At 40.6% G+C, this 27,801-nt stretch overlaps 1 protein-coding gene across 5 annotated transcripts; it reads right to left on the bottom strand.

Moving 5' to 3' along the window:
* Nucleotides 1-27: 27 nt before the first annotated feature.
* Nucleotides 28-27,626, bottom strand: LOC143856530 (uncharacterized). Of its 5 annotated transcripts, none has more exons than XM_077366782.1 (14): nucleotides 27,123-27,626; nucleotides 26,864-26,983; nucleotides 26,580-26,759; nucleotides 25,535-25,664; nucleotides 25,316-25,418; nucleotides 23,114-23,240; nucleotides 19,926-19,991; nucleotides 19,621-19,659; nucleotides 16,554-16,634; nucleotides 16,359-16,406; nucleotides 15,204-15,254; nucleotides 15,024-15,092; nucleotides 1,974-2,222; nucleotides 28-813 (listed from the first exon to the last, which is right to left on the bottom strand). In XM_077366782.1, exons 3-14 carry the CDS (start codon nucleotides 26,727-26,729, stop codon nucleotides 559-561), a joined length of 1,368 nt encoding a protein of 455 aa, XP_077222897.1. In that variant the 5' UTR covers nucleotides 26,730-26,759; nucleotides 26,864-26,983; nucleotides 27,123-27,626; the 3' UTR covers nucleotides 28-558. The 5 variants fall into 5 exon arrangements, with proteins under 5 accessions (XP_077222897.1, XP_077222898.1, XP_077222894.1 ...); XM_077366783.1 differs by having other exon boundaries at nucleotides 26,921-26,983; XM_077366779.1 differs by having other exon boundaries at nucleotides 26,864-27,626.
* Nucleotides 27,627-27,801: the final 175 nt, after the last annotated feature.

Below are 27,801 nucleotides of genomic sequence, written 5' to 3'. Positions count from 1 at the left end.
ACACACACACACACACACACACAAATCTTGCTGATATTCATACTCTTTGGATTTATTCCTTTCTGCTTCCTAACCCTCATTTTCTCTCAGTTTATTGCACCAGTTTTCCCTGAAAAAGAAAGGCCTGCTTTTGAGAATGACACAAAAACATAACACAGAAGAGAAGATGATGCAGTATGGGTAGAAAAAGAAAATAATATTGAGTTTTTTTTAGGACAGATGAGATTAATAATTGTACAACAGTTGGGCAGCGCGGGAGGGACGTATTGCATTGCAGGCTCAGACTGCCGAATTGCCAAACTACACCCCTATCCACCTCTGCTTGGTCAGAGGTGGTCATGAGAGAATGGCCCATCCTGCTGCTCTCTGCATAGGGAATGTCCGAGCAGAGGGAGCATAATTGCAAGGTGTTTGTTCTCATACTACTCTGGATTTGCTAGGGGCCTTTGCAAATTGCTGCAAAAGCCAATTTGAACCCCTCTTGCCAGACTTGTCTTCTCTATTGGCATTCACTCATTTTGAGATTGGCCTTGGCTGTCGCGTGGTAGAAATCTCAAACTAATTCAACCATGGTGGCAAAGACCTGTGACTTGATGGTAGATGCGAAGACTTCTGATGGCCAACTGCTGTTTGAAGAGGATTCCATCGATCAAAGATAATCCTCCCCCCTCGACCAATCCTTCCCTGAAAACGGTACGGCGGGGTGGTTGCACCATTTTCCACTGGAGGATCCGATGGCTGCACAATGCCAGCAGCACCCAATTTTTCTGGATCTAGAGGCCTTGTGAACAACATAATAGGATCATGTATGTCCTGCATTAAAGCCACATTTCACAGGATAGATCAGCAATGCATCTTCAATGCGATAAAAAAGAAGACTAGCAAATCAGCATAAAGAAAGCAGTCTTTTGTGATAAAACTTGATTTTCTTGATTACTTGACACAGCGGTAGACAATGGTGTTGTGGAAAAGATCATTGTGGCAGGCTTATTAATTTAACCCAATATCGGAAAAATTTACCGCTAAACTCAGTTGGTCAAAGGGTCTGAATCCCAGAAACCTCAAGCATAGAAATATTATGCCCTTTTCATTTGAGATTATGATAACCGATGTTGAGCCTCCAAACCGATTGTTAGGCTCAAAATTAATGTCATTTGAGCCCACTAATCGGTTTGGGAGCTCACCATCAGTGGTCATAATCTCAAACGAACAGGGCCTTAAATTAGCAGTTCTCACAACTCAGGGTATTTAAAAAAAAAAGAATAAGAAAAACGGAGTTCTCACAGCCCAGAGTACAGCATAAGCTTTTTAGACTTCAACAGAGTTGGTCAGCTTGACTTCCAAGAACTCATCAAGTCAATCTTTTGACTTATTAAACCTTTAGGGGCCATTTGGATACGTTGATTTTAGAATCCGGGATTTATTCAAAATTGTAGCTAAGAGAAAAGAAAGAAGCGGACCAGCCGTCGTTTTTGACTTCTCGCCCTTCTTCCCGTCAGCAAGAGAGTAGCAGACCTCCCATATTTCCAGGTTTTAGAAATCTTAGGGGATACGCGGAATTTAGAATCCAGGTTTTAGTTTGAAAACAGTGTAAAAGAGGGTTCATGATCAATCTGCTGTATGCTGACCTGGCAGCGTTTCTTGGATTTTAAGCGAGAAATTCAGGTTTTAGTAATCTCATGATGGGAAATAGGTTTCTAAAACCTGGTTTTCTTACTTAAAATCCAAGAAACGCCGCCAGGACAGCATGCATCAGCCAGATCATGAACCCTCTTTTACACTGTTTTCAAATTAAAAACCTGGATTCAAGAATCCGCGTATCCAAACAGCCCCTTATTGTTAGTGTAGCAGCCAGGCTGTTGTGCTTTGATAGTTTGACGCTTGGATTAGGCCTCTTTTGCCATAGCTGACAAAACCAAGTAGAAATGGGAAATGGGAAAGGTTGATTCAGTCAAAAATATAAGGATGTATACCCCCCTATGGAGCCATCCTTGTCGCAGACGTCGCTGTCTCAACTCTTGCTTCATGCGTCCCGAAGGGATCATCATCAGCTTGGAGTCCACCAGGAAAGGGAGATTCTGTGCTGCTGTGGCTGGTCGACGGCTGTTTGTCGTCATGTCGTCTGAGTCAACAAAATCGTCATCGCTTGAACCAAATCTGCAGGAAGGGTCAAATGGGAAGCCAGGCAGCACCATCCCATCTTCAACGAGCCGAGTCTCGTGCTGAAAATCCATTAAACTCATTGATCAATTAACTGCTAATTCAGAACAACCACATGCAATGTCCTAACAAATAACAGGTCATTCCCATCTCAAATGTCATGGTACCCATGATGTGCCGATATAAAAAAGAGATCCGTCAACAGCCCAACTAAGCTCCGGTGCCATGCATAAATTGCCATGCAAAGGATTCCCTAGAAAGACTACATATAAAAGAATATGTGACTTCTAGGTCAACATAAAGAAATGGGGAAGAGTGTAGGAAAAATAATATCAATATGGCTTTCAGTTCAGTCTACCACTCCTACAATACAGACATTAAACATCATTTGCTAAATTATAAATAAGGAAAACTGATCATGCTACATCGCTTGGGGGTTCCAGCACCCAGTTATGAAGCTTCCTGTGGCATAAACAAAACGCCCATTGGGAGATAAAGGGAAGATACTTCGTGAAATAACTTCATGTCATTTTATGGGGTCCATGAAATGAGAGATGAAAGGAACTTTTATGAAATGAGAGATGAAAGGAACTTTTATGAAATGAGAAATCAAAGGATCTTTTACGATATTTCTAAGGTTTGGATTGCTGTTGCAAATCAAGTTACTCATTATCAAGTAAGTTGGTAAAGAAAGAATTTCAGGGTCTTTCCGTTAGATTCCGATACTGAAAATTGCAGAAAGTATTTTGGGGTCTTTCGGTAAGATTTAAAGATTGAAAATTGCTTGCATCAGGTGTTACACAACCCGAGATAATCGTTTTTTTTTTTTTTGAGAAGGTAACCGGTAAATTTTATTAAGAGCCAAAAAAAATACATACAACATTAGTAGGAGAGAAGGAATCCCCGCAATGAAAAACAAGCTACAGCCAAACCCAAAAATGAGCAGGGATTCCCAAAACAACTGTCTAAAGAACTGCAATACTTCCTCTTAGAAGTGTATATGTGCCTAAGGGCACTTTGGTCTTTGTACTCTTTCACCTATCATATAAATACATAACTGAGGGGGAGCTATTCCCTAACTCACTCATTCTCTTCTTTCTCTACTCTTAACATGGTATCAGAGCCCTAGGGTTATGGTGCCCTAGGGACCACCATTGGAAGATCCATATTCCTCACCCATCCTCTCCTCCTCCTTTCCTCTCCCTCTGTTTCTCTTTTTTTTCCTCCACAGCACGACCAGCCCTCACCCCACGACCCTCACGCCCTCCACCTCTCTTACCCTCATGGCCCTCTCCAACTCTCACCTCACCCCTCCGCCCAGCCCTAGCCCTAGCCTCAACCCCCACCGCCCAATACACACACACACACACGATCCTCTCCACCCTATCCCACGAGCCCTTTGTTTCTCAGAAACCCTTGCTGCACCTCCCCGCCCAGCCCTCACCCCCTCACAACCCTCTCCAACCTTGAAACCCTTCCCAACGACCCCTCTAATCCCCTCGCCTCACCCCTACACCTTGAAACCCTACGCCACGACCCTCTAAAACCCTCACCTTCACCCGACCCCTAAACCCCTACCACCCTCATCTTAAACCCTCAAAACCACTCACCCAATCTCTCACCCACCCTCCAATCCCCTCGAACACTCACACCCTAGCTCTCAATTCACTCTACCCCTTGCCCATCCTCACCCTCAAAGCCTTACACCCTCATTCCTTTGCCCTCCACCCGCTTGCACTCCTAATCTACCCTCTCTCTAACCTTCCTACATGGTCTAAATCTCTTCTTTCACAGTATTTATTCTTCTCCGCGGCTCAGATCTCATCAGCTAGTATGTATCTCTTCTTTGGCTACAAGCTCTATGTCTGCTCTAGCTCCATGTCTTCTTCAAGGACGCGGTATCTTGCCCGGGCCCATCTTGTGATTTTTCTGTTATCTATAATTCCTCTGCCGTAGCTGTGGTTGAGAGTTTCCTTTTATCTCTGTCTTCATCGATCCTCCTGTTAGCACATCTCTGGCTATCAGCTCGACTCCTCCGCCTTCGGCTCCTTCTAGTTATTCGCCTTCTGCGAATATCCATTACCCACAGACGACTTCGGAAAAACTCGACGGGTCCAATTATCTCAATTAGCGTAGACGGTTAAGACCTACCTCCTGGCTCAAGGTAAGGTTGATTTCATTGAGCGTGATCCCCCATCTTTCACGGATCCCTCCTATCCTCGGTGGCGGCAGGATGATGCCCTGATCCACACTCTTCTCTAGCAAAGCATGGCCCCTCATGTCACTTAGGGTGCAACTCGGATCGGGTCGGGTTGAGGCCAACCTGAACCCAACATGACAGAACAATGTTTCAACCCGAACCCGACTCGAGGAGGGTCAACCTGAACCCATGTTTCAACCCAAGCCCCAACTCGAGGAGGGTCAACCTGAACCCAAACCCAACCTAACTCGACTCGACCTCCAACCCGGGAAGCAAGAAAAAAAAATCTCAAATGATGAGATGAAAGCAAATAGATGGTAGAAAAAAATCTCAACTAGCAAGAATTCTTCTAAAGAAAAAGGAACCCATCTCATAAAGTTCAGGTTTCTAGAAAGGAATTGGACAGAAACCCATACCCAGAAATACAAGAAAAAAACCTTTTTGTGAGGAACACCTGCATCATAGAGGAGATTAGTGCAGGGGATGTAATTAACAGTCCCTGGATGAGGAAGATTTGTGCTTGAACACTGTCCAATACCCACACTTGTGTTCCATCATTGCCTCCTCCTCACTTCATTCACAATAAAGAAACACCATTAATAGAACCTCCACCATTAAAATAGAGAGAAGGGTGGTGCAACAAGGAAGATGAGATGGCTTGTTGTTGGTGGTGGTGGTGGTGGTGGTGGTCGTGGAGAGGATTTGTTGGAGATTGCAGGCATCATAACCATCACTACCATCATCCTAGCATGTACAAAAAGTAATTCTCCCACCATTCTTGTCTCTTTCCCTGCCTCTCTCCTCTCTCTCTCTCTCTCTCTCTCTAGATTCCACTCTCTCCCAAAACCAGTCAAATAAAAGAAGAACCGAAAGACTTGAATCTTAGAGAGAGAGAGAGTACTGAGTAAGGGTGCTGTCACATGGGAAAAGAGAGAGCAGACAACATTTATTATGCATGAGAAGTTGTGAGAAGAGACAAGACATCTTTGCATTGGAAATCTTCAAAAAAAGAAAGCTCTGAGGTTTTCTCTTCCATCACTTTAGTAAAGCTCTAAACATTTTTAGTAAATATTAAAATGTTAAAAAATTAAGAAAAGAAAGGAATTTCGGGTTAGAAGTCGGGTCGGGTTGCAAGACGGTCAACTCGAACCCAACCCGATTTTTACTCGGGTTACGAAATTCCAACCCTAACCCTAACCAGACCCGACTACTCCCCAACCCAACCCGGAAAAAATTCGGGGCCAACCCACCAAATTCGGGTTGAACCCGACCCAAGTTGCACCCCTAATGTCACTGGCACGATGATGTGCCTCAAGACCTCCAAGGAAATCTGAGAGCATACGATTGTCCTCTGTTTTGGGGTTGATAACGTCACTCGATTTGCGCTACCTACTCGGAGTGGATGCGCCTCCAGCGCGGCGACACACCTCTAGCCGCATTTTATAGTCAGTTCGTCTCCCTTTGTTGGCAGCTAGATGTATGTGTGCCCCTCACCACTGATCTAATAGTTCTAGCCTAACGACAGGAGCATATCCGAGTTGTTCACTTTCTTGATGCGTTGGGCCCTGACTTTTTGGCCCTCCAACAACAAATTATCGGCTCCAGTTCCATCCCATCTTTCACGGAGGTTTATTCTCGTGCTCAACAGTGTCTTCAGAGTTGTACCTCTCATGCTGCCTCGGTCGATGGTTTTGCGCTTGCAGCATATGATAGTGGTAATCGTTCTGGTCGTGGTGGTTGCTGAGATATTGGAGGCGTTTGTGGTACCGATGGGCCTAACCGCCCTTATTGCACTCATTGTCAAGTGGTCGGGCATCATGTGGAATCCTGCTATGCCTTACATTCCGAGCTCCGTCCGCACCGTTATGCTCACATCACCGCCGCCAATCTTTTTTATGCCTCTCCATCCTCCTCTACCGGCCCAGCAGCCCTTGATGATGCTCCCTAGTCTCCAGGGCTGACTATGAGTTAGCTCCTACGTGTGAGCAACTGACCCAAGTTTTGCCAAGCAAGGTAGTTCACCTGCCTCTTTTCTCACTACCTCCAGCTCCTGAATTATTGATTCTGGGCCTCGAACCACATGACGGGTATTTCAACTTCCCTTAGTTCTTTTAAACCTTTTCACTCTGCATCTCACTCCATCACACTTGCCGACATGACCACTTCTCCCATCTCTGGTATTGGTGTTATTTCTCCACGTTTTGGCATTACTCTATCCCCAGTTCTTTGTGTTCCTAAGTTTCCATTTAATTTAATTTCTATTAGCCAGATCACTAAAAAACTTAACTGCTCTGTCTCCCTTTTTCCTTTCTATTGTGTTTTTCAGGATCTCTCGACTGGGAGGATTTGTTCGCACCGTGAGATGGATGGACTATATCGCCTTGACTGTGATTCTCCTCGTACTGTTTTACATAGCTCAATTGATCCGTATTTGTGGCATTGCCGTATCGGCCATCCCTCTATCTAGAAGCTTCAACAATCATCTGTTATTTCTCGTCATGTTCAGTCATTTCACTGCGAGTCCTGTAAACTAGGAAAGCACTGCCGTGTGTCTTTTCCTTCTCGATTTGTTAGTAGAGTCTCGCGTTCTTTTGATTTGGTGCATTCTGACATATGAGGTCCCCCGCGGGCCATGTCTCTTTTTGGATATAGATAATTTATCAGTTTTGTGGATGATTTTTCTCGCATGACATGGTTATTTTACTTAAAGACCGCTATGAGGTCTTTCATGTTTTCGCACATTTCATGCTGAGATCACTACCCAATATGATTGTACCCTTAAATATTTGCGCACTGATAATGCTAGGGAGCACTTCTCTGCTGACATTTGAAATTTCTTATCCTCTCATGGCATTGTTCATCAGTCATCTTAATGCCTACACCTCTCAAAAAAATGTAGCCGAAAGGAAACTACGATACTTACGTGACATAGCCCGCATTCTTCTCTTTCAAATGCGGGTTCCTAAATCCTATTGGAATGACGCCATCCTCACATCATGTTTCCTGGCTAATCGGCTCCCATCTTCTGTCTTAGATGGTGCCTCACGTTTCTCGGTCTTACATCCTCAGGGGGACGCGTTTCCCATCGTGGATTTCCCATCATTCCACAGGTCTTTGGTTGTGTTTGTTTTGTTCACAACCTCTCGCCAGGCCCCGATAAATTGGATCCTCAGGCAAAGAGATGTATCTTTTTGGGCTACTCCCATACTGCGAAGAGTTATAGATGTTACAATCTTCTGTTGCGCAGGCTCTTTGTTTCAGCTGACGTCATCTTCTTTGAGTCCGTCCACTTCTTTATTGCTCCCACTGAACGTAGTCCACTTGTGCCCGATCTCAGGTCCCTCTTCCTCTTCCTGTTCCCCCTGACCTGTTGAGTGCACTCCATCCCCAATGCAGGTGACTTCGTCTCTTCATACAGCTCCTCTGTAGGTCTATCAGCGTCGTCCGAGACCAGATGTCCATCACCCTCCGCCCGAGGCATCATCTTCACAGCCAGAGAAATTGGCTCCTCCTTCTCAGGTACCTTTTCCTCCCTTTCTTGAGGCTCCTATTGCTTCTCGATCTCGTTCACGTACCACTGCTCATCCCATTTCCTCTGTTCTTTCTTATGATCATCTCACCCCTTTGTTTCGTAGCTTTGTGTCTTCCTTCTCTTTTGTTTCTTTGTTGTCGTCTGTGTCAGAGGCTCTCGCTCACCCAGGTTGGCGTGATGCTATCGATATTGAGCTGACCACTCCAGACCAATCATACTTGAGATTTGGTTCCTCTACCTCATGGTGTTCACCCCTTGGGCTGTCGTTGGGTCTTTCCCATCAAATTCCTGCCAGATGGGGCGGTTGAGCGCCTTAAGCCGCGCTTGGTTGCCAAGGGATATACAAAGACATTCAGGGTTGACTACAGAGAGACATTCTCCCCCGTTGCCAAAATTCCATCTGTGAAAGTGTTGATCTCCCTCGCCGTCAACCGAGGATGGCCCTTATATTAGCTTAATGTCAAGAATGCCTTCCTCCATGGAGACCTGATTGAGGCGGTTTATATGGAGCAACCTCCTGTGTATGTTGCTCAGGGGGGAGATGTCCTCCTTAGTTTGCCGGCTTCACAAATCATTATATGGTCTCAAACAATATCCTAGAGCACCAGTGATGCTATTATGCGATTTGGCATGAAGCAATGCGCGATTGCCCACTCAATATTTAGTCATCGGTCTGATGCTGAACATGTCCTAATAGTTTATGTGGATAACATTATCATTACAATGAGTGACACAGTTGGCATGCAGAGGTTGAAGGCCTTCCTATAAAAAAAATTCCACGGAAGACATTGGATGTCTAAGATATTTTCTGGGGATTGAGATTAGCTTACTCTGGCAGTAGTTTCTCCGTTTCACAAAGGAAATATGTATTGGATCTGTTGGATGAGACAAGTTCTTTGGGTATGAAACCAGCTGTTGCTCCCATGGATCCGAATACAATGCTGCTTCCAGAGGAGGGAGACTTGTTATATGACCTTGGCAGGTACCGACGACTAGTTGGAAAGCTTATATATCTCACAGCCACTCGCCTAGATATTTCATATGCAGTGGGGGTCATTAGCTAGTTCATGACCGCACCACGTACCTCTCACTGGGCAATTGTGATTCAGATTCTTCGAAACCTGAAAAGCGTACCAGGAAAAGGCTTGTTGTTCAAGAGACATGGCCATAAGAAGTTGGAAGGATTTTGTGATGCAAACTGGGCAGTCACCAGTAGATAGAAGATCCACTAGTGGATATTGTACCTTTGTTGGGGGTATCCTAGTGTCATGGTGAATTAAGAAACAAGACATAGTATCCAAATCAAGGGCAGAAGCAGAATATTGAGCCATGTCACATATGAGTGGAGAGCTTATCTTGTTGCGCTCTCTCCTATCTGAGATTGGTTTCTCTTCCTCATCCCCAGCTCAGCTATATTGCGACAATAAGACTGCTATTCACATTGCTACCAATCATGTTTTTCATGAGAGAACCAAGCACATAGAGGTGGACTGTCATTTCATACGCCAGAGAATCCATAAGGGCGAGATATATCTTCACTCGATCTATGGACCAGCTAGCTAATGTTTTTACCAAGTCTTTGAGTGAAGCTAAGCTAAGTGATATTTGTAACAAGCTAGGAATGCATGATATATACATTCAGCTTGGGGGGGAGTGTTAGAAGTGTGTAAGTGCCTAAGGGCACTTTGGTCTTTGTACTCTTTCACCCATTATATAAATACACAAGTGAGGGGGAGCTACCTAACTTACTCATTCTCTTCTTTCCCTACTCTTAACACTTCCCTTTCTGGACCTTCTTTCGCCAAACTATCTGCCAAGGAGTTAGCAGTCCGCTTCATATGATTAAATGATTGATGCACTATACGAAAAGATTCCGAATCCCCGTGATTATGCCGGCCAGATTCCACGGTCCAAGAGCCTTACAAGCTGCCCAAGCAAGAGCATTTGAAGAGTCCCCTTCGATAATCAAAGGCCCTGACCCCTCTTTTGTGAACCATTTGAGACCACAAAGATGGATTTTCCTCCCACCAATTGCATTAAAATTTACTTTGATGGAAGCTCCATATAACGTTTGGGACCAGTAGGCGTTTGGGAGATCTTAGAAACTAGCTGGGTGACAGTGTCAAGGTATTCTCCTGTACTATACTTTTTTCCAAAGATAACAATTTTATTAATAAGGTTATAACCGTATTACATCGACAGGGGCAAAGCGTCCACTAACGCAAACATCAGCTACGCCATTCCATGATTTGTGTACAACAGCTACACATATTCCCCAACCCCAAACCTCTAACTCTAGCCATTTTCCGTTATTATGTAGCAACAAATGAATACCACACCACTAAGCCATCAAATGGATCATGAAGGAATTGGCTCCAGTTTCTGCAGCATACAGACAAGAAAACTTGCATTCATGTTATGCATCCAAGTAGTAGTTCAACTAAAACAATGCCTAGAGAATTCCATCCGGTGAGAATTCCATCCGGCAGGCATGGGTGTTTGCTGGCTGTGGCATTCCCTGCGCAGATCTGCAGGTTGAGATACCATCCCACCAATTAGGCCTCCATATCCCCTCAATCTTCCTGCTAGAGCAAGCTAATAATCTCTTCCCTTCCATCCCATGAAGCTTTTTTCAGCTTGCTCGTTTGTTGATCATCTCTTATGAAGAAGCTATGACCCATTTTCTGGCATAAGATCCCTAATTTCAGCAATGATATTCGCTATTTTCCAAGGTGCTATTATACAATCATTGAATCACATTCAATGATTAATGAGCCAAGCCTTGCATTGGCATACCACCTTAATCCTGACAAAAGTGCCTTCGCTTCAGCCCTGTTGAGTCTCAGATCCTCGTTGATCCTGAGTAGGACATTACTAATCTGCCATTCAAATGACGAAGAATGCCACCAATTCCAGGTTGACCCAGATTACCTTTGAGATCCCGTCAAAGTTTAATTTCAGCCATATTGCAGGCGGACCACCCATTTTGGTGCAACGATGGTCTTCAGTTTCTTTTCTTTCATTATCGTTTGGCACATTCTAAAAACTTCACCCACGTAGCTGCGTGAGTTCTTGCCATTTCTTCCCCACAAGATATGATCAAATTTTAATATTTAAGAGGATTTTACCCCAGCTCTTATTTTTCTCTTTGAAAATACGATTATTCTTTTCCTTCCAGATGTGCCAAACTAAGGTGAAATGAACAAACCTCCATATTGCCTGCCTCATTTCTCTGGCTCTTCTTTTTCTCTTTGAAAATATGATTGTTCTTTTCCTTCCAGGTGTGCCAAACTAAGGTGAAACGAACAAACCTCCAAATTGCCTGCCTCGTTTCTCTGGCTCTTCTTTTTCTCTCTGAAAATACGATTATTCTTTTCCTTCCAGATGTGCCAAACTAAGGTGAAATGAAAAAACCTCCAAATTGCCTGCCTCGTTTCTCCAAATTGTCTACCACTCCAGCTTCGTAGGGCATTCTTAATAGCTCTTTGAAACATCCACACTAAGCCAAAGCTTTTCATGGTTGCCTGTCATAGCCTATAGACAAACGGGCACTGCACCATCAAATGATCCTACGACTTGTCCCTTTTCTTGTAAAAGATGCACCAACTTACAAGGTGGACCTTTCTTCTTTTGAGGCTGTCACATGTATTGATCTTCTTGCCAACGACCAAACAAAAGCTATTACCCTTGGAGGTACAGCAGATTTCCATATTCTAGCATGGCTCGATGTTCCTTTAGTCAATGCATTCAACCTGAAAAAGAAAGATCAAATAGAAAAAGCTCCATGTGGGTCGGCGACGCAGACGCATCACTGCCGTTTGAAGGCCGGATGATCAAGAATTCACCATCGGATCAATTAAATGTCACATATCAAAAGCCAGGCACATTAAGCCATGATCGGACCACTACGGACCCTCAGATTACCTTCAAATGATACAGATCAACAATCAAGCTCGAGGGATTACCGCATCATGTTTCCTAAAGGCCAATCATCCACATCACCCAGAGATCGGATGACGACCAAATCAATGGTCCTTGTTCATCAAGGATCCAAAATTAGTTGATTTAGTTTTTAGTTTTTTTTGGAAGTTTATTATTGGCTGAAATAACCATTGTTTGAGTTGAATTAGGAGAGAGAGTTTTTATTAGAGTTGGACAAATATTAGGAAAGATTTTAGGAGACTTTTTGCACAAGCCGGTCGTCCAAAGAGTCTAGAAGTTTGTCATGTCCTTGTTTTAGTTAAAGTAGGAAACTAATTTCGTTTAGATAAAGGAAACTTCCATGCAAAGTCTATAAATTGACTTCATTGTAAATGATTTTAGACATGGCTTTTGATTAATGAAATAAAATTGGTTTAATTGGAATTTACTCCGTTTTATCTTCTTCAAGTTATAATCAAGAATTCTCAAGTGAGTTTCTTCTTTGATTCTTGAGTTTGTATCACTTATTGAATGCGAGATTGAATCACATTCGAAGCAGCCCCTTCCTGCTTCCATCGGCTGCAAGACTGCTTCACAAATCGCCACCTAAAGCATCATTGCAGAAGAAGAGAGCCACAAACTACAAAGCTCCTCTCATATTCTAGCAGCAGCAACCTTAATCAACACATACAAGATTCTCAGCCACCGAACTAATAGCCATCCGAAAGTCACATCTCATTCTCAATCCCAAGCACAACCCAGACTGTTAAAAAAAAAATTGCAGGTTTTCGCCACCCTCAAACCACCTTTCTTGTTGTTTCATCAGGCGCCAGCCACCCTTGCAATACCCAACTGTCATTACCTCTTTAGCCAAGCCCTCCAACAGCCATAACCCCTCTCAACCGCAAGTCGCCACAGAAAACCCATATTTTAGCCACCTTTCCCCAACCGCGGCATCCATCAAAACTAGCCACCCGAGAGTCTTGTACACCACCTTTGTCGACACAACTTCCTATGATTTAGGCCTTGCAACCCATCCTCAACCAGCTGCAAAAACCTACGCCCTGACCCATAATTCTCAGCCTTGAATTCACGCAAAACCCAACAGCCACCTAACACCCCTTGCTCCTCTGTGGCCAAATTCCCTTCCCCTTTGTTAATCAATTCACACTTTCTTGGATTTCTCTTGCAACCCACCTCCACTTCTTGAAAACAAACCCAAGGTCCTTTCTTGAATTACTGATTCTTGATCTTTAACCAACCCTAGAACTTCCATCTTAACGACATTTAACTAGTTATTGAAACCATTCCAAAAACTACCACCTTTCTTGACAACCAGCAATCCCTTTCCACCTTAACAAAAACCCTTAGAAATTCCCATAAACCTTAACCAAATCATAATTTAATCATGTAAGGACATTATCTTAAAATCCAAATGCCCTTTCACCTATTCCAACAATATTTTTTTCTTCCCTTTTCCCCTTTATTTCACCTAAATTAACATCAATACCTTGCCATTAACCTTTCCCTATAGTAAAACTTCTGCTACAGCATCCGTGCATCAGGTAGCAGAGCTTCCGCAATGCTTACCCTGAATTATTTGGTATCAGAGCTTCCGCTATCTACCACTTTGCATTAGTCAGGAATCCAAACTCTACGATCTAGTGAATAAGGAGAGCAATAGTGGGTGCATGGGAGATCGAATAATGAAAATAGGTCACTGTCCTTAAGGTTATGCCTAAGCCTGATGCCCCAAATCCCACTCCCATCCCTCCCCCTCACCAAATAGTCACTGATTCGAGACTCTCTATTGGTCACTAAATAGTATAAGTCCGGAAACGCATGAGAGAGAGGACTTGCATATCCAAAAATTTACGCAAAATCGTGTTCCCTCTCCTCTCCCCACTCTAAATCTTACTAGAGATTCATATAAGGGTCTTGACACACAAATAGACTTCCTTTCACCCGAATCTTTTCCTAATACTGCACTCCAAATCCCCTCATTGCCGACCTTATTTGTCCCAATAATTTTCTGCCATAATGCTTCTTTCTCTTCTCCATACCTCCACAACAATTTTCCCAACAATGCCTTGTTGCAGTTTTACTTTTCCGATTCCTATTCCATCATGAATCTTCAATTTGCTAAAAAAATTTCCATCTCATCAGATTGCTTTTTTTTTTTGGCTTCTCCCATGAGGAATCTCTTTTAGATTTCTCTATTTTCTTTGCCACTCTCTCAGGGATTCTATATAGACAAATGAAGTATACTGGTAGATTTCCCAAGGCCATCTTTATGAGAGTTATCCTTCCCCCAAAGGATAGATATTTCTTATTCCATGTGACTAGCTTCCTTTCAATTCTTTCCACCATAAGGTCCCACAGGTGAGCTTTAGGAACTCCATATCCGAAAAGAAGTCCCAGATAGGTGATGGGTAGCTGCACCCCAGAATTTGTGAATGGTCCATCACATCTTCAGCCTACATATTAATTCCAGTTATCGAGCTCTTTGAGAAATTGATCTTCGATCCCAATGACAGTTCAAACCATCAGAGGATTCAGAGCAACAACCTTTTTCAGTTTTTCACAAAAAACCCACTTCGACCTCCATAAAAATAAGAGTGCCGTCTGCAAATTGCAAATGGGAGATATGTTGATTGTTGATACTTTTTGGTCTCCTTTTCTTGTCCTATTGGTGTCAAAGGGTTCCAATCATGGTTTTAAATTTCGACCGAAATCTGAAATTTCGGATTTCCGTTGAGACCGACGCCAAAACGTAACGAAACTGAAATGGCCGAAACTTACCAAATTTCGGACATTTCGGAGAAATTTGGAAAAAAAATATTAATTTTTTATTCCTAAACCGAATTTCGGGATTTCGGCAAAAAATTCGGTTTCGGTTCCCCCGAAATCTAAAACCTTGGTTCCAATGAAGCATAGGATTAGGCTCTTCTTACCAGTTAATGAATATTCAATGCACGTTTAGCTATTTGACGGTAGGAGACTCTAGTAATGTGATTATTTAGGCTACGAGGTCAACCCCAGATCTGTAGAAATTACATTTCCAATGAACTAATTGGCAGATTAATCATTCTGATGCAAAGCTACTCTAAACTAAATAAATAGATTTTTTTCGCAAGTTGCTTGCTGCAAGTCATTCTCATGAATACTAATGCAACTAAATCAAAATAAGACATGACATTGGGCGCATACCATATACTCGATCTGAATCCGTTGAAAGCAAACTTCACTCTCCATGACCTCTCGCTTCTTCTCTTCCCTCTATAGACAATTATGTTGTCAGATGCAGCATATATTTTCTAGTGATAGCCAAGAATATTTAGAAGTAAAAAGTATTCACAAAATTTTAAAATTGTCGGTATACAACAATACCTTAATCAAAGCATCTAATACTGTTTTAGCTCGGTCCAAATTGCGCCTGACCTGGATCAGATAGTGAAGTCAGCAAAAAATGGAAAGACAAAACGAGCAGCAAAATATGATGTAAAAAGTTTAAAATGGACATTAAAACACCGAACCAGTTCCAGATAAGATAATGGAACAATCTCTTTAAAAACAAGTTGCTTCACTAGTGGTGAGCACTCAGGGCTCAAAAAACATTAGCCAACAATGAAATAATAGTGACAATCAAAAGATGAAAGCTCCCATCATCTGACAAGCACTTTAATATTTTTTGTTGAGAGGCAGACAATGTAATCCTTAGTTTTATTAAGTATGAACAGGTGTGACGTGTGGGGTAGACATAGAAGAGGCCCAAGAGGGTAATGGGGAAAGGCAATTTGAAAAGATGTCAGGAAGCGGAGGCAGTTAGGAAGTGCTTGTATAAAATAATAAGGATAACTTTGAAATTACATTCATATTTGATAAGAAAGTGCCGGAAATTCTGCCCAAAATGGGATTGATAACTGTGCTTCAGATGCTTTCACAAATCAGGGACATGCTCCCAGCCCCATAAAACACACTACTTCAAGATTAATCATAAGTTCCCAATTACATATATAATATTTTCCAAGTTAATTTTGTTTTTAATTAGTTAATGAAAAATGAAGGTCCCAGCATGATGCCACTTTGTTAACAAATCAAAGAAGAATAAATCAAAGAAATGATAGAACAATAATGAAAAGTCAGAAAACAAGTAGATGTGGCAATATGACCTCAAAGAAGATATGTTCTACATGTTTAGTTGAAGAAATATGACAACGATTATGAATGGTTTGATAAAAGACTGAATACTATACAAGTGGTCAAACTGGTTAAAATATGCTAACCATAAGGCATACTAGGACTACTTTCTACACGGCTTTAATTATGAGACTAAATACACCCAATAGACAATAACAAAATCCAAACGTGCAGAACTAGCAAGAAGATGAAAGCTGCTTCCTTTGACTCATGAAAATAGATAAGAAGGAAAGCACCAAAAAATTATGAGGTCTAACTGTTCACAAGGCCCCAACCAAGGCAAGACTCAAAGCCCAAAGTAAGCATTATATTTCTACAATGAGTGAAAGCAATAATGCTCTTTACCTGGCGAAGTTTCTCAAAGGACTGAACATTGTTCTCCCGCCTTTGCATCTAAAAACAAAGAACAAGAAAAAGCTATCAAAGAAATTGTATCGATCCATTTTCCTCTATAGAATGGGAGCATCAGGTAGACAGTTTTGTCCCATCTTATCAAAATACCAAACACTGCGTACAAATGAAAATACTTCTAATACCTACCCTTCTTGTGTGGAGACGGTGAGCCTTCTCCCTGGGCCTGAATACATTGTAGGGGTTGGTATCATTAACTGGTGGAGGTGGCTGCACAAACACAAACAAGGTGGAGATTGCAAAAAGATTAGCTAACTATATTGGAAGTTAAACAAGAACAAAGATCATCATGTGGGCTGAAAATGAACCACAAAAATAAAATTAATCAAGCAGCAAAAGCCAAAAGGACATGGATAGATACCATACAATCAACAAATTAGTTTATACATTTATCTACCTCTTCTATGCAGTTTTCCTTTTCTCAATGATCAACTGAATTATGTCCAACTTTTTTTTCGTATAAAACAGACATAAATGGACGTATAGGCATTCAAAAAATGCCAAGATGCCAGTAACACTACCGTAACAAAGGATTGAGCTTCAGCGCGCAGAAGATCATAAACAAGTAGGAAAGCAATTCTTCTGAGCGTGGAATAGCTAAGAGACACTAGATAGCCAACTTGTTTCATTGCAGAATGAATGCGACTAAACCTTACATGGCAATTGAGGATAGTGCATTACAATTCTACGTGGAGTAATGCATCTTTATAGGCAAGTTGAGAAATTTCCAAACGAGGGGTTCCCTTGATATATTATGTAGTTGATGGAAGTTTAGACAACTTGAAAATTAAACAAAGAACTTTGTGTTTCTAAAGGAGAGTTTCCCTTGACATAGTTGACAAAAGTAAACACAACTCAGACATGGAATCAAAGAACTTTCTTTCTAAAGGAAAGTTGATAGAAATGAGAAAAGAAAAAACAATCTGATACATGACTCCAAATATCAGCAAACCAGACTGAGATGTGGAAATACAAGTTTGGCTTTTTGAAGGATGTTGAGCACCTCTTCACTTCCACAATCAGTCCTTACTTATTGGAGAGCCAGATCAAATGGCCAAAATATAGTCCAGCAAAAATTTGATGATCAAACATCCAAGGAGTCCAAAATCTTGAAATGTGGATCAATCTTAAATTGCAAGCATGGGCGGACTGGCACCAATGCAATCCAGGGGTATGTAAGCAATTTATTTTGTTTATAGCCAAGCACTTGCTTAATTCAATTATGACACTTCAGTCAACTGCCCAAGCCATTAGTTTGTTTCTTTCTTCACAATTGTTTTGGCTTAACTGTACTGGAAATCAACAATGTCTGATGCGTTGCATGCCAGCCAGACTGCAAAGGTGCAAACATAAATCCATCGAGAACCAAGAAGCAGAGAATCTCTTTTGGCATCCCATTTAGAAGCAAGAACGTAAACGCATATGATCCTAAGAATGAATCTTCCAGACAAAAAAAACAAGATAGCTGCAATGTATTCTAGATTGGGACTCAGTAAAGTCAAAGAAACACAAACAAAGGCAGACCAATGGAGTTTATCCATCCCAACAAACATGAAGGACAAGAAGAAGTGAGTTATAAATTTTGTTTCCAGAGCTGATATGCTGTGATTGGCAGTTCAGAATGCAGTCTGGGTCATTTAAATCAGTTTCTTAGGAAATTGCATTTGGCTTTCAGCTTCCCACAATCACTGCAAACAGTAGAAACTAGAACTCTTTAGGGAAATAAGAAGTCTTAGGAGTTTTCTTGAGTTTAAACTTACTTCAGCTAAAAGAATACAAACTTTTCTATGCTGAGCTGATATTTTTTTTTTTTTCTTTGAAATATTTTCTATACCGATGTATGTTGCTTTAGGGCAATATGAAGTCTCATGAGTTTTCTTGAATTTAAACTTTACTTCAGCTAAAAGAATACAAACTTTTCTATGCTGAGCTGATTTTTTTTTTTCTTTGAAATATTTTCTATACCGATATATGTTGCTTTACTTTATTAGTTTCTTGTAAAATTCTATAAATCATTTCAGTACTGCTTTTTTCTTTAACTTCTTGCTCTTCTGTAATTTATTTTTCAATAAAGCGAGACCACTATTCGGCTGATCTTTTGTTTTTCCTTTTTTTTTTTTTTGAGGGCTGGAAATAGCCCATACAACATTTTTTTTGAAATGGAAATAGCCCATACAACATTGAAACCACAAAAGAAAAAAGGAGACAAAACACTAGGCTATCTAAGAGGTACAGAGCAGCCAATGCATAAAGAATCCATTTCAATTCCCATCCTGCTGATCTTGTTAATAATGCATTGTCACAATCCCAAAGTAAGCATGAATACTTCAAGTATTTTAGGTAACAATGGCAAGGGAATGAGATAGGATGTAACCTCCTTTAGTGAAATCCAACTCATCACAAATGATACTTAAGGCATAGTTTTAAGAACATATTAAAATGAATTATGAACACAAGAAACAGAACAAAGTTTCACATAGCTGAACAGCTCAGATATATCATCAGCTTGAACAACAAGAACATCATGTAATATACTAGGGCTAACTTCCACTTATATCTGATTGGTCTAGTTGTTTTACAAAACTCACTACTATATGCAAATGCATGGAATGTTATAAAATGAAATGACTTGTGGTTTCATGATTCTAAATAGATTTGAATTTGATTATCTATGTGTTTCAAGGAGAAGGAACGCAATTGCAAATAACATACTAAAACAAAGTTCTCCCATGTCTCAGTGGTCTGATTTTTATTTTTATTTTATTGTTCTATAGAATTCACTATTATATAGAAATGCTGTGGAATGTTAACTGAATTTAGATGTGGAAAATTAGAATCAGATTGAGCAGGTCCTATTAATCTTACCACATAATTTTACATGTTTTAATGATTTAATATAAGTAATAACGCATCTTACAAGCTCAATTTGGTCTGACCTCTTATTACATACAACATGATTAGACTGTGTTGGTTAAAGCAACTTCAATCACCTGCCGAACTAGTTGATGGTCCATCTAATGTGAAAAGAGGACATGTTGAGCATACGAAAGGTTCTTGGATATTGTAATACAAAATACACCTTAACACATCATATCAATAGGATGAAGTTGGCCATGCTTGCAAAGGACACCCATGAAATGAATCCAAGATTATACCAGAAATATCATTCTGCACTCAAGCAAGAAATACAACACACCTGCAAGTGCCGCAGAATAGGCTTTTGCCATCGCTCTCGCTGATAAGAAAAGCAAGACAGTATGCATGAAACAACAGAAGCAATGATATTCTGGGCGCAATTTGTGTATACTGCAATCTGAAAGCTTTAAGATTGCAGTTTACACAAATTGCACCGCGACATGCAAAACCAAACTGACTTCAAAAGGTATGTTTTCTGTTAGGAAAAATAAGCTTTCAACCATTTCAACAAAGATGCAGCAGAAGCATTATATCTGTAGAAACAACAAGATATGCATACATACTCATGGAAGATGGATCATATACCTTCGCTTTCCAGTAGTTATAGACAGACTGGAAAACTGTGTATCTTATGGACTGGGATTGCAAGGCCTGCAGCATAAGGCAACCGTAACAATTAAATAAGATGCAACATCAAACAATACCACTAAACAAATTCATTATGTATATATTTTGAGATAACTACAAAATACGCACAAGTAAACAAAAAGTGAATATGGATTCCCTTCCTAGGTAGCAATATTATCTTCAGGGATTCGTGGATTGTTTTCAGTAAAAGGATATGTCAACACACTTGTCAAAGTTTCCGGATATTTATTGCAAGGTGTGATTCACCAAACCAGGGTATCAAATGATGCTTAAAATAACAGCAATAAGGGGCTCCTGGGCCCCTCTTGCATCCGCAAAGGGCAAGGCAACATATGGTGCTGCAAAAAAAACGTCTTTGGTCAAAGGTTTCACTGGCTAAATGATTGTTCAAAAGAATTATTTTTGTTTTTGCAGAGTCGATGAACAATTTGATGATGCTTTAATTTTCCCATGGGAGGACACCAGTGAAGACCACCCAAAAGATTGCTTTTTGTGAGAAATTAGGCTTCTGTGCAAAATTATCAATTCAATGAAGACTGCAGCATCTTTCCCGGATAATATGCATTCGCTGCCTCAAATAATCACAGATGTAAGAATGGATACACCAAAGTGCAGCGTATAATAATAAACAAACGAAAAAAACTCATTCTTTTTATTAATAAAAAAGCTCCCTCCGTGTTAGCGTAGCCAGGCTGCACGTGTTTACCACTGTTACTGCAATGATAAAGTACCTGGCATTAAAAATCTATAGCAAAAATGAATACAGTAGCTTCCTTGTTGGTGTAGCATCATGCCATACACAAATAGAAATAAAAACTCGTGACTCGAGTGCATCAGTTGATTACAACAATTAATTATGAAGGTCTTTTATCACAGTAGGAAATGGAAGCACTTAACTGTCTAAATTAATAATTTAACAGTATTTTTTTTGAACAATGGTAATTTTAATAGATAAAAAGAAAAGGGCATGAGATGGTTGATACAAGCAAAAATGAGGACACATACACACAAAGACGGAAACAAATCATCGGGAAAACATAAAAATAAAAAAACTCAATAATTGCTCTCTCTACCCCAAATTAAACTAGCCGATCTGCCCCATTATTAGCCTCTCTTTATATAAACATGATATCCCTTTATCCGATCCTGGATCTCCTTAATAAAGTCTGCAAATCTCCAAGGGCAACGGCTTCTACTGTCAAACCATCTGATATTCAATGAGTCCCCTTCCACAATTAAGCAGCTCAAATCTCCTCTAGTTGTATATCCGATACCTCGCAAGACTGACTTGACTTGAGAAGCCCACCAATGGCAACCAAGCCAGGGTTACCAAAGCTCGATCCGCCAAAGTTTAATTTCACTCCATTCCTTACTGGTGCAGATCTACCTCCAGGCTCCAGTTACGGCATAGATCTGAAGAAGATTTTAATCCGAAGCGAGGTGGTATTCTCGCCCAATAGATGACTAACGAGATAATATTCATGAACAAGAAATGAGGGCTTCTAACCTAGCTTTTGAAGATTGGTCATTTCTCTCCTTCCATAGGACCTACAAAGTATCCAACGTCATCAATCTCCAATGATCTCTCCCTCTAGGTGGTCAAGGCGCATACACCCAAATGTCAAGCGACTCTAATCGAAGAGAAAAGACCCAAGCTATGCCGAATCTCATATCCTTCTGGCCCCAAATTTTTCCGGCACTCTTGCAGGAAGGAACAAATGGTGTACTGTCTCCCTTGCTTCCACACATAGAACGCAATGATCCACTATTAAATCCTTGTGGTTTCGCAAGTGGTCGTGTTAGGATTTTATCCTAGAACGTTGTACATCTGAATGCACAGAACATCAGCAGTGGTAGGGTGCGCCAAATTCCGTACAAGTGAGATAGGTAAGAGCTAAACAGGATATGGCAATAGTCACCAAACGAGTCCAAGATCCAAACCCCCTTGTCTTTGCACGACTTTTTGATGGAGACTGACTCCAACACTCCCAAAATAAGGCAACTTGGCCCAATTCCCTGTCAAAGAATTGGCCCTAAAATCGAACTTCCAGGAAATTTGCTCCTCAACCCACTCCACACAATATTGGATCAAAACATTGTTAGCCACACTAAACAGGTCAGGAAAACTATCCATTAAGGACATTTGTTGGCACCATCTTTCCTTCCCAATCTGATCATGTTCCCTTTCCCATCTCTGAATCTAACTCCTTTCAGAAATTTATCCTTATGCCTCATAATATTCTTCCACACAGTCAGACTTGTCAGACTTGTGCCCTGATATCTATCGTCAAAAATCCAAATGATTAAGCCCCGCACCATATTTGATTTCTATCACTCTTACCCAAAGCTATTGCCTTTCCTCCCCAAATCACCACAACTATTTACCAAGTATGGCTTTATTATTAAGTTTTATGTTCCATATGCCTAATCCTCCCTCTTTGAAATCATTCAACTCAACTCAACAAAGCCTTTGTCTCAAACTAGTTGGGGTCGGCTAAATGAATCCTTCAGAAAAATTTCATGAAGGTGACTTTGAAATCATTCCAAAAAAAAAAAAAAATCCTCCCTCTTATTGGTTTGCACGCCTCTTTCAAGCTCCTTGGAATCACCCCACAAGAAATTTCTTTGAATCTGCTTGATGTGCTTTATCACTCCCATCATGCATCTGAATAAGAAAAGTGATAGACCAGGATATTAGCTAGTACTGCCTTGATCAGAGTAATCCGGCCCCATAGGGAAATTAAATTTCACTTCCAAGCTGATAATTGTATTATTTAATAGGCAAATTAAATTAAATCACTCGCAAGCTAACTCCCAAGCTAGTAGAGCAATAATTTAATAGTATTGTTTTGAATGACTTTAAATGGATAAGCGCCCGGGGTATGGTCATGTAGCATACATCCAATCCAACAAATAACAAACGTGACATTGAGAACTAGATGAATATTTCCTCTAGAACAGTATATGTTATTTAGATCACAAGAAAATAAAAATAAATAAAAATAGAAATAAATTGATTCATTCCTTAAAGATTGTACTAGTAAGAATTAGTAAAAGAAACAAAAAAACATAACACGTTAATTAATACACAGACTCTTAATTCCTGAAACGAAGTAAAAACTCACCTCTATTGCTGAATCTAACTGAAGAAGTACAGGAACAGGTAAGCCCAAAGTAGGTGGTGTTATGATTCCCGCTCTTTCTCGAGTCTTATGATCCAAAGCCTCCAAATTAAACAAAAGACTCTCAAACCTGCATTGGAAGCATATATGAATGACTATTTGCAACAAGAAGAAAGTCAATGAGAAGAGAAGGGAAAGCAAGAAATGAATATCAAATCCTAGAAACATTACCAAAAGAATATTTTGGAAACAATCAGAGCAAGCCTTCTAATTAGGTATGATTTGTCATTCCAATAATAAAAGCACCGAGCTAAAATTGAAACACTAATATTAGACATTGGCTACAAAGGATTTCACCTAATGACACACTCCATAATCACAGCCATACATTTTCAGATATCAGTGACATTGGATGCTAGCTACTTAGGAATTCATTGATTGTAGCATACCAGAATATTTTTTTAAAAGGTAAAGCATACCAGAAATTTGTTTCCCAAGTTTTTTTTAAAAATAAGGCTTATTAAAAGAGAAAAGAGAAAAAGCTAGTAAGCACAGGCCGAGATGGTCATGTTCAGCCACAAACACAACTGACACCAAAGCATGAAACTCAAACAACATCCTCAAATGGGAAAATGATAAGTAACGGCCAATGATGCTCTAGAAACACTGCTAGTCTGCTACACACCAATGAGTCCACATGAATTTGTCGATAGAAATGCATGATGGAAAAAGATCTCATCTCCCTCACTGTAATCAATCACTAACTAAATGGCATCCACGAATCTCCAAGGATAATATTTCCTATTTTTTATCCAAAGAATGCCAAAAAGTCGATCAAGGGTGGTCCTACGAGAAGAGCATCGCACTTGAGAGCCAGAAATTCCGCTTCAATCAAATCTGTCACCCCAACCAGCACAAAGAATCCCCACCTGACCTCCCTATCATGGTCGTTTAAGATTCCTGCCAATCAGCTCAAGGCTTCCCAGGCTAGAAGCATCAATGTTCAGCTTAATATAACTTGGGAGTGTTGGAGAGCACATTGGGGGAGGAAAACCATGTGAGAGAACACTCGGTCAAAGCACATCCCACGATAAGCGCAAATTAGAGATCATGACTTCCCAAAACTCCAATTGGGAGAAGAGACCCAGAATTACACCCACCCATTTTTTAATACTTTCTGGCTGCAAATGTTTTGGCAATCAAAATTACCTAATTTTCATAACTTCTATACCATACTATCGGTTGTTTTTATCACCAGAATTTATTCGTAGGATAAAATAGCATTGAACAACAAGGATCAATTGTTAGGTATCTATCAAGGTTAGGAATAGGAAGGGTGGAGTTTGTAGTGAATGATAAATAAAAAATCTCATGGAATGGGGGTGACAATATGATGAGGATCATCCTCAACTCCGCCTGTGTTTTTCACAGCCTGTCCTAAGCCAGGATAAAGGAGGAGGGTTGGCATCAGGTTGGCAGCCGGCCTTAAACTTTGCCACTCTTTTATGAAATGAATCCTATAGGATCATCCTATGGCCCAGATTTTAATGTTTTTTACGGCAAGGGAAAATTTAATTAAAGAGAAAAACAGAGGCCCACAACTGAGATGGTCGAGGCAACAACAATAGTAATAATAACAAAAAGGACAAGACGGTCTACATTATGGCGGCATAAAATCAAAATTTTCCAGAGCTGCCCTACCGACCCTAGCATGGGGCAATCTATGCGTCGTCATTGGTTGATCTTACACATGCTGAAACCTTATGTGAAAGTCAGCTACTCTCTCCTGAATCTCATCTATCAACTAAGTAAATCTCCAGCGATGAGAGTGACTACTAGCCATCCACCTCATCACATTGAGTGATCTCCCTCAACAATCAGACTGCTTAGGTTACGTTCATCTGAAATTCTGATACCATGCAAGACCGCTCTTAGTTCAGCTTCATTGGAGTCAGTAACCCAATTGGTCCTGACAAAGCCCATAGGGTCACACCCTGGTCATCCCTTAGAACTCTTGGGGACTTAGATTGCGATATTACTTTTCAGGCATAAGAATCTTCCTTTCATTGTTGAAGTCTTGAAGATTCCATATCCATATTACCGAAAGAAGCAGAAATATTGCAATAGTCAAAGGTGAATATGAAAAATATGTAACTTCAAAAGTAAGATTAATGCATTCATTGGAGACTTAGATTGCAATATTACTTTTCAGGCATAAGAATCATCCTTTCATTGTTGAAGTCTTGAAGCCATTCCTCATCCTCATTGTCCAAGTCATACTCGACAAACTCTCCGATCTCAGCCCTAGCTGCAAATAGTATGAAATACTTCAATCAGAAAAAGTACTTCTATAGCTTTACATAAGATCTTTCTGGAACAAACCTCTTTCCAAGGAACTAAAGGAAAATGCCATGAGTAATTTACCTCCCCTCCCACGTATATATGATGTTGGGTGTGTGAAGGTGCATGAGTAATCCCTTTCATATGTATCCACAACAACAAATTGTGGGGTAGGAATTTCGGAAGCAATCTTTTTACTGGGCACATGATGCACCTGTAGGATGTAAACATCTTCTCATTAGCATTATATGTGTGATTGAAACTATATACCAACAAAAGCCTTCGATCATAGCACATAAACTTGTTTGATGCAAATACATAACCAAGTCATACTCCCCCTATCTATTAGACATGGTTTCTATTAGGTATGGTGTTTTGTATTCTCAATTGTAATATCTTTTTATCTTAATACACCAGTAGGGGTCCTGCCAGGCCCGATTTTACCTACCAAAAAAACAACCAAGTCACAGGTAGTGATTCCAATTTCTCAATTTTCAAGAACCAGAATGCGCAAGATACAAAATATTCAAATTTTGGAGAATGATAAAGACATGCATCCAAGTTCAGACTTCAGAGGCTTGATATCATATGTGCTTCCCACATCATCCTGGAAGTTTCCTTCTCGAAATGCTAAAGAGGAAGAGATGTACTGAACGAGGAGAAGACAATTTCAAAATCCTACAAGGAAAGGGGAAACTAAAAAAAATGTGTGGGAGGACATTAAGTTCACTCAAGAAATAGCAAGAGAAAACCGTTTGAAAAAATTAAAAAGTGAGAGAGAGAGAGAGAGAGAGAGAGAGAGAGAGAGAGAGAGAGAGAGAGAGAGAGAATAGGCCATATAAAACGTTAAGAGGGCCAAGACCAAAAAATTCTCTTTAAAAAGTGGTTGGCAAGGATTTCAGAGATGAAAATGGCTTCGCTTTGCATCCAAGCAACCAACCAACGCTCAAGTAGATATTGTTACTTTTCAAGGCATTACATTTGGAGTGACAGAATTGAATTGAAACAGTGCAAACTCATCATAAAAAAAAGAAGATAAAAGCAGCCTTTGCATGGTGGGAGATATTAAGTTCCAATTAGCTGAGCATTTCATGAGAAAGAGAGAAGGCATTTGGAATAAAAGAATTACCTCATTATCAGCCTCGGCCGCAAGACGCAGTATCTGAGAATTGCGAGTGGACGTCGTGATCTCATCGTCTTCAAAGTCCTTGAAAGATTTAACAATGGGAAGCTTCTTGTGAATATCAAGAGGACGTGGCCGGATTGACAGCCTACTCATGATTGGAATGAATCTCTCTCAGTGGTGATGCTGCAACTCCCATTGTGATTCAAACCAAATGACTTTCCTTAGCATTTAAGCAAATCTTTAGAAGAAAAGAAAAATAATGCAGATACCCAGCGCAATCCAAATACCAGTAGAGAATTTCAACATTCAGTGGCCATTTTCTGGTAGTAGACTAAGAACCTAACCTAAGCATAATTTCCATCTGAAAGCATCTCCCTTAGACATGGTGGACTGTCATTCAATCCAAGCTAAAAGAAAAAAATCAAAATCAAAATCAAAACAATTGAGAAGAAACACAGAAGCATGCACTGAAATAGAAAGACTTTCGAAAGTCACAAAGAAAGCTGAAACTCCGCAAATTCAAGAGGAGAAAAAGGAAAACGTAACCCTAGGTCGGGATCGAGTCGTGAGATTTCAAACACTAGAAACAGGCGCCAGACCTAACCCTAGAGGCTCGAAATATTGAAATTCTCCGAGCCCTAACTTCAAAAAGGCAAAAAGAAAATAAAACACTCGAATTGTTCAAATAGCGTGGTTTTTCAAATTCTACGGAAGAATTGTTGGTAAACAGGAGGGGAATCGCTCGAGGGGGGTTCAATTTAGGCAAGGAGGAGAGATCGAGGGAAAGAGTCGGGGTGAGTCGACTCGTCGGGACTGAATCGGGCGATTTAGGGCTACGAAGAGAGAGAGCGTATATTGTATTGGGGAGAGAGGGTAATTTTATAGGGTTTTTGGAGGGTTTGAAGATTGAAAAGGAGGGAAGAAGGGAGCTAGCTATCTCTCGGCCTCTCCCTCTCACGATGCCGCACGACTCTACAGTTCGTATCATAACCGTATGTACGAATACGTAGCTCTGATCGGATCTCTCTCCCCCTCACTACTAAATTACTAATTCAATAAGTAGAAGAATGTCATTAAGTAGTACGTACAAAATACGAGGTGTCGTCTCGTATATACAGAGCGAGTGGCGGGAGGGAGAGATAGAAACGGGACATTACTAATACACGATTTGCTACAGAGTTTCGCGGAATGGTATTTCGTGGGTGACTTTTCAGCCGACTCTGTC

The sequence above is a fragment of the Tasmannia lanceolata genome, unplaced genomic scaffold (genome assembly GCF_043159265.1).
Source record: "Tasmannia lanceolata isolate RefF3 unplaced genomic scaffold, GAP_Taslan_0.1 ptg000023l, whole genome shotgun sequence".
NCBI lineage: Eukaryota > Viridiplantae > Streptophyta > Magnoliopsida > Canellales > Winteraceae > Tasmannia > Tasmannia lanceolata.
The sequence above is the reverse complement of the archived record's forward strand: the minus strand, read 5'-3'. Positions and strand labels throughout refer to the sequence as shown.

Bases quoted from the DNA above. Each gene is read 5' to 3' on its own strand.
- LOC143856530 (XM_077366778.1), bottom strand. From the start codon at position 26,729: ATGAGTAGGCTGTCAATCCGGCCACGTCCTCTTGATATTCACAAGAAG. The intron at 16,407-16,553 runs GTAGGTATTAGA...CTTTGTTTTTAG, and splicing joins ACCGTCTCCACACAAGAAGG to ATGCAAAGGCGGGAGAACAA. The intron at 15,093-15,203 runs GTATTGTTGTAT...AATTGTCTATAG, and splicing joins TATTAGATGCTTTGATTAAG to AGGGAAGAGAAGAAGCGAGA.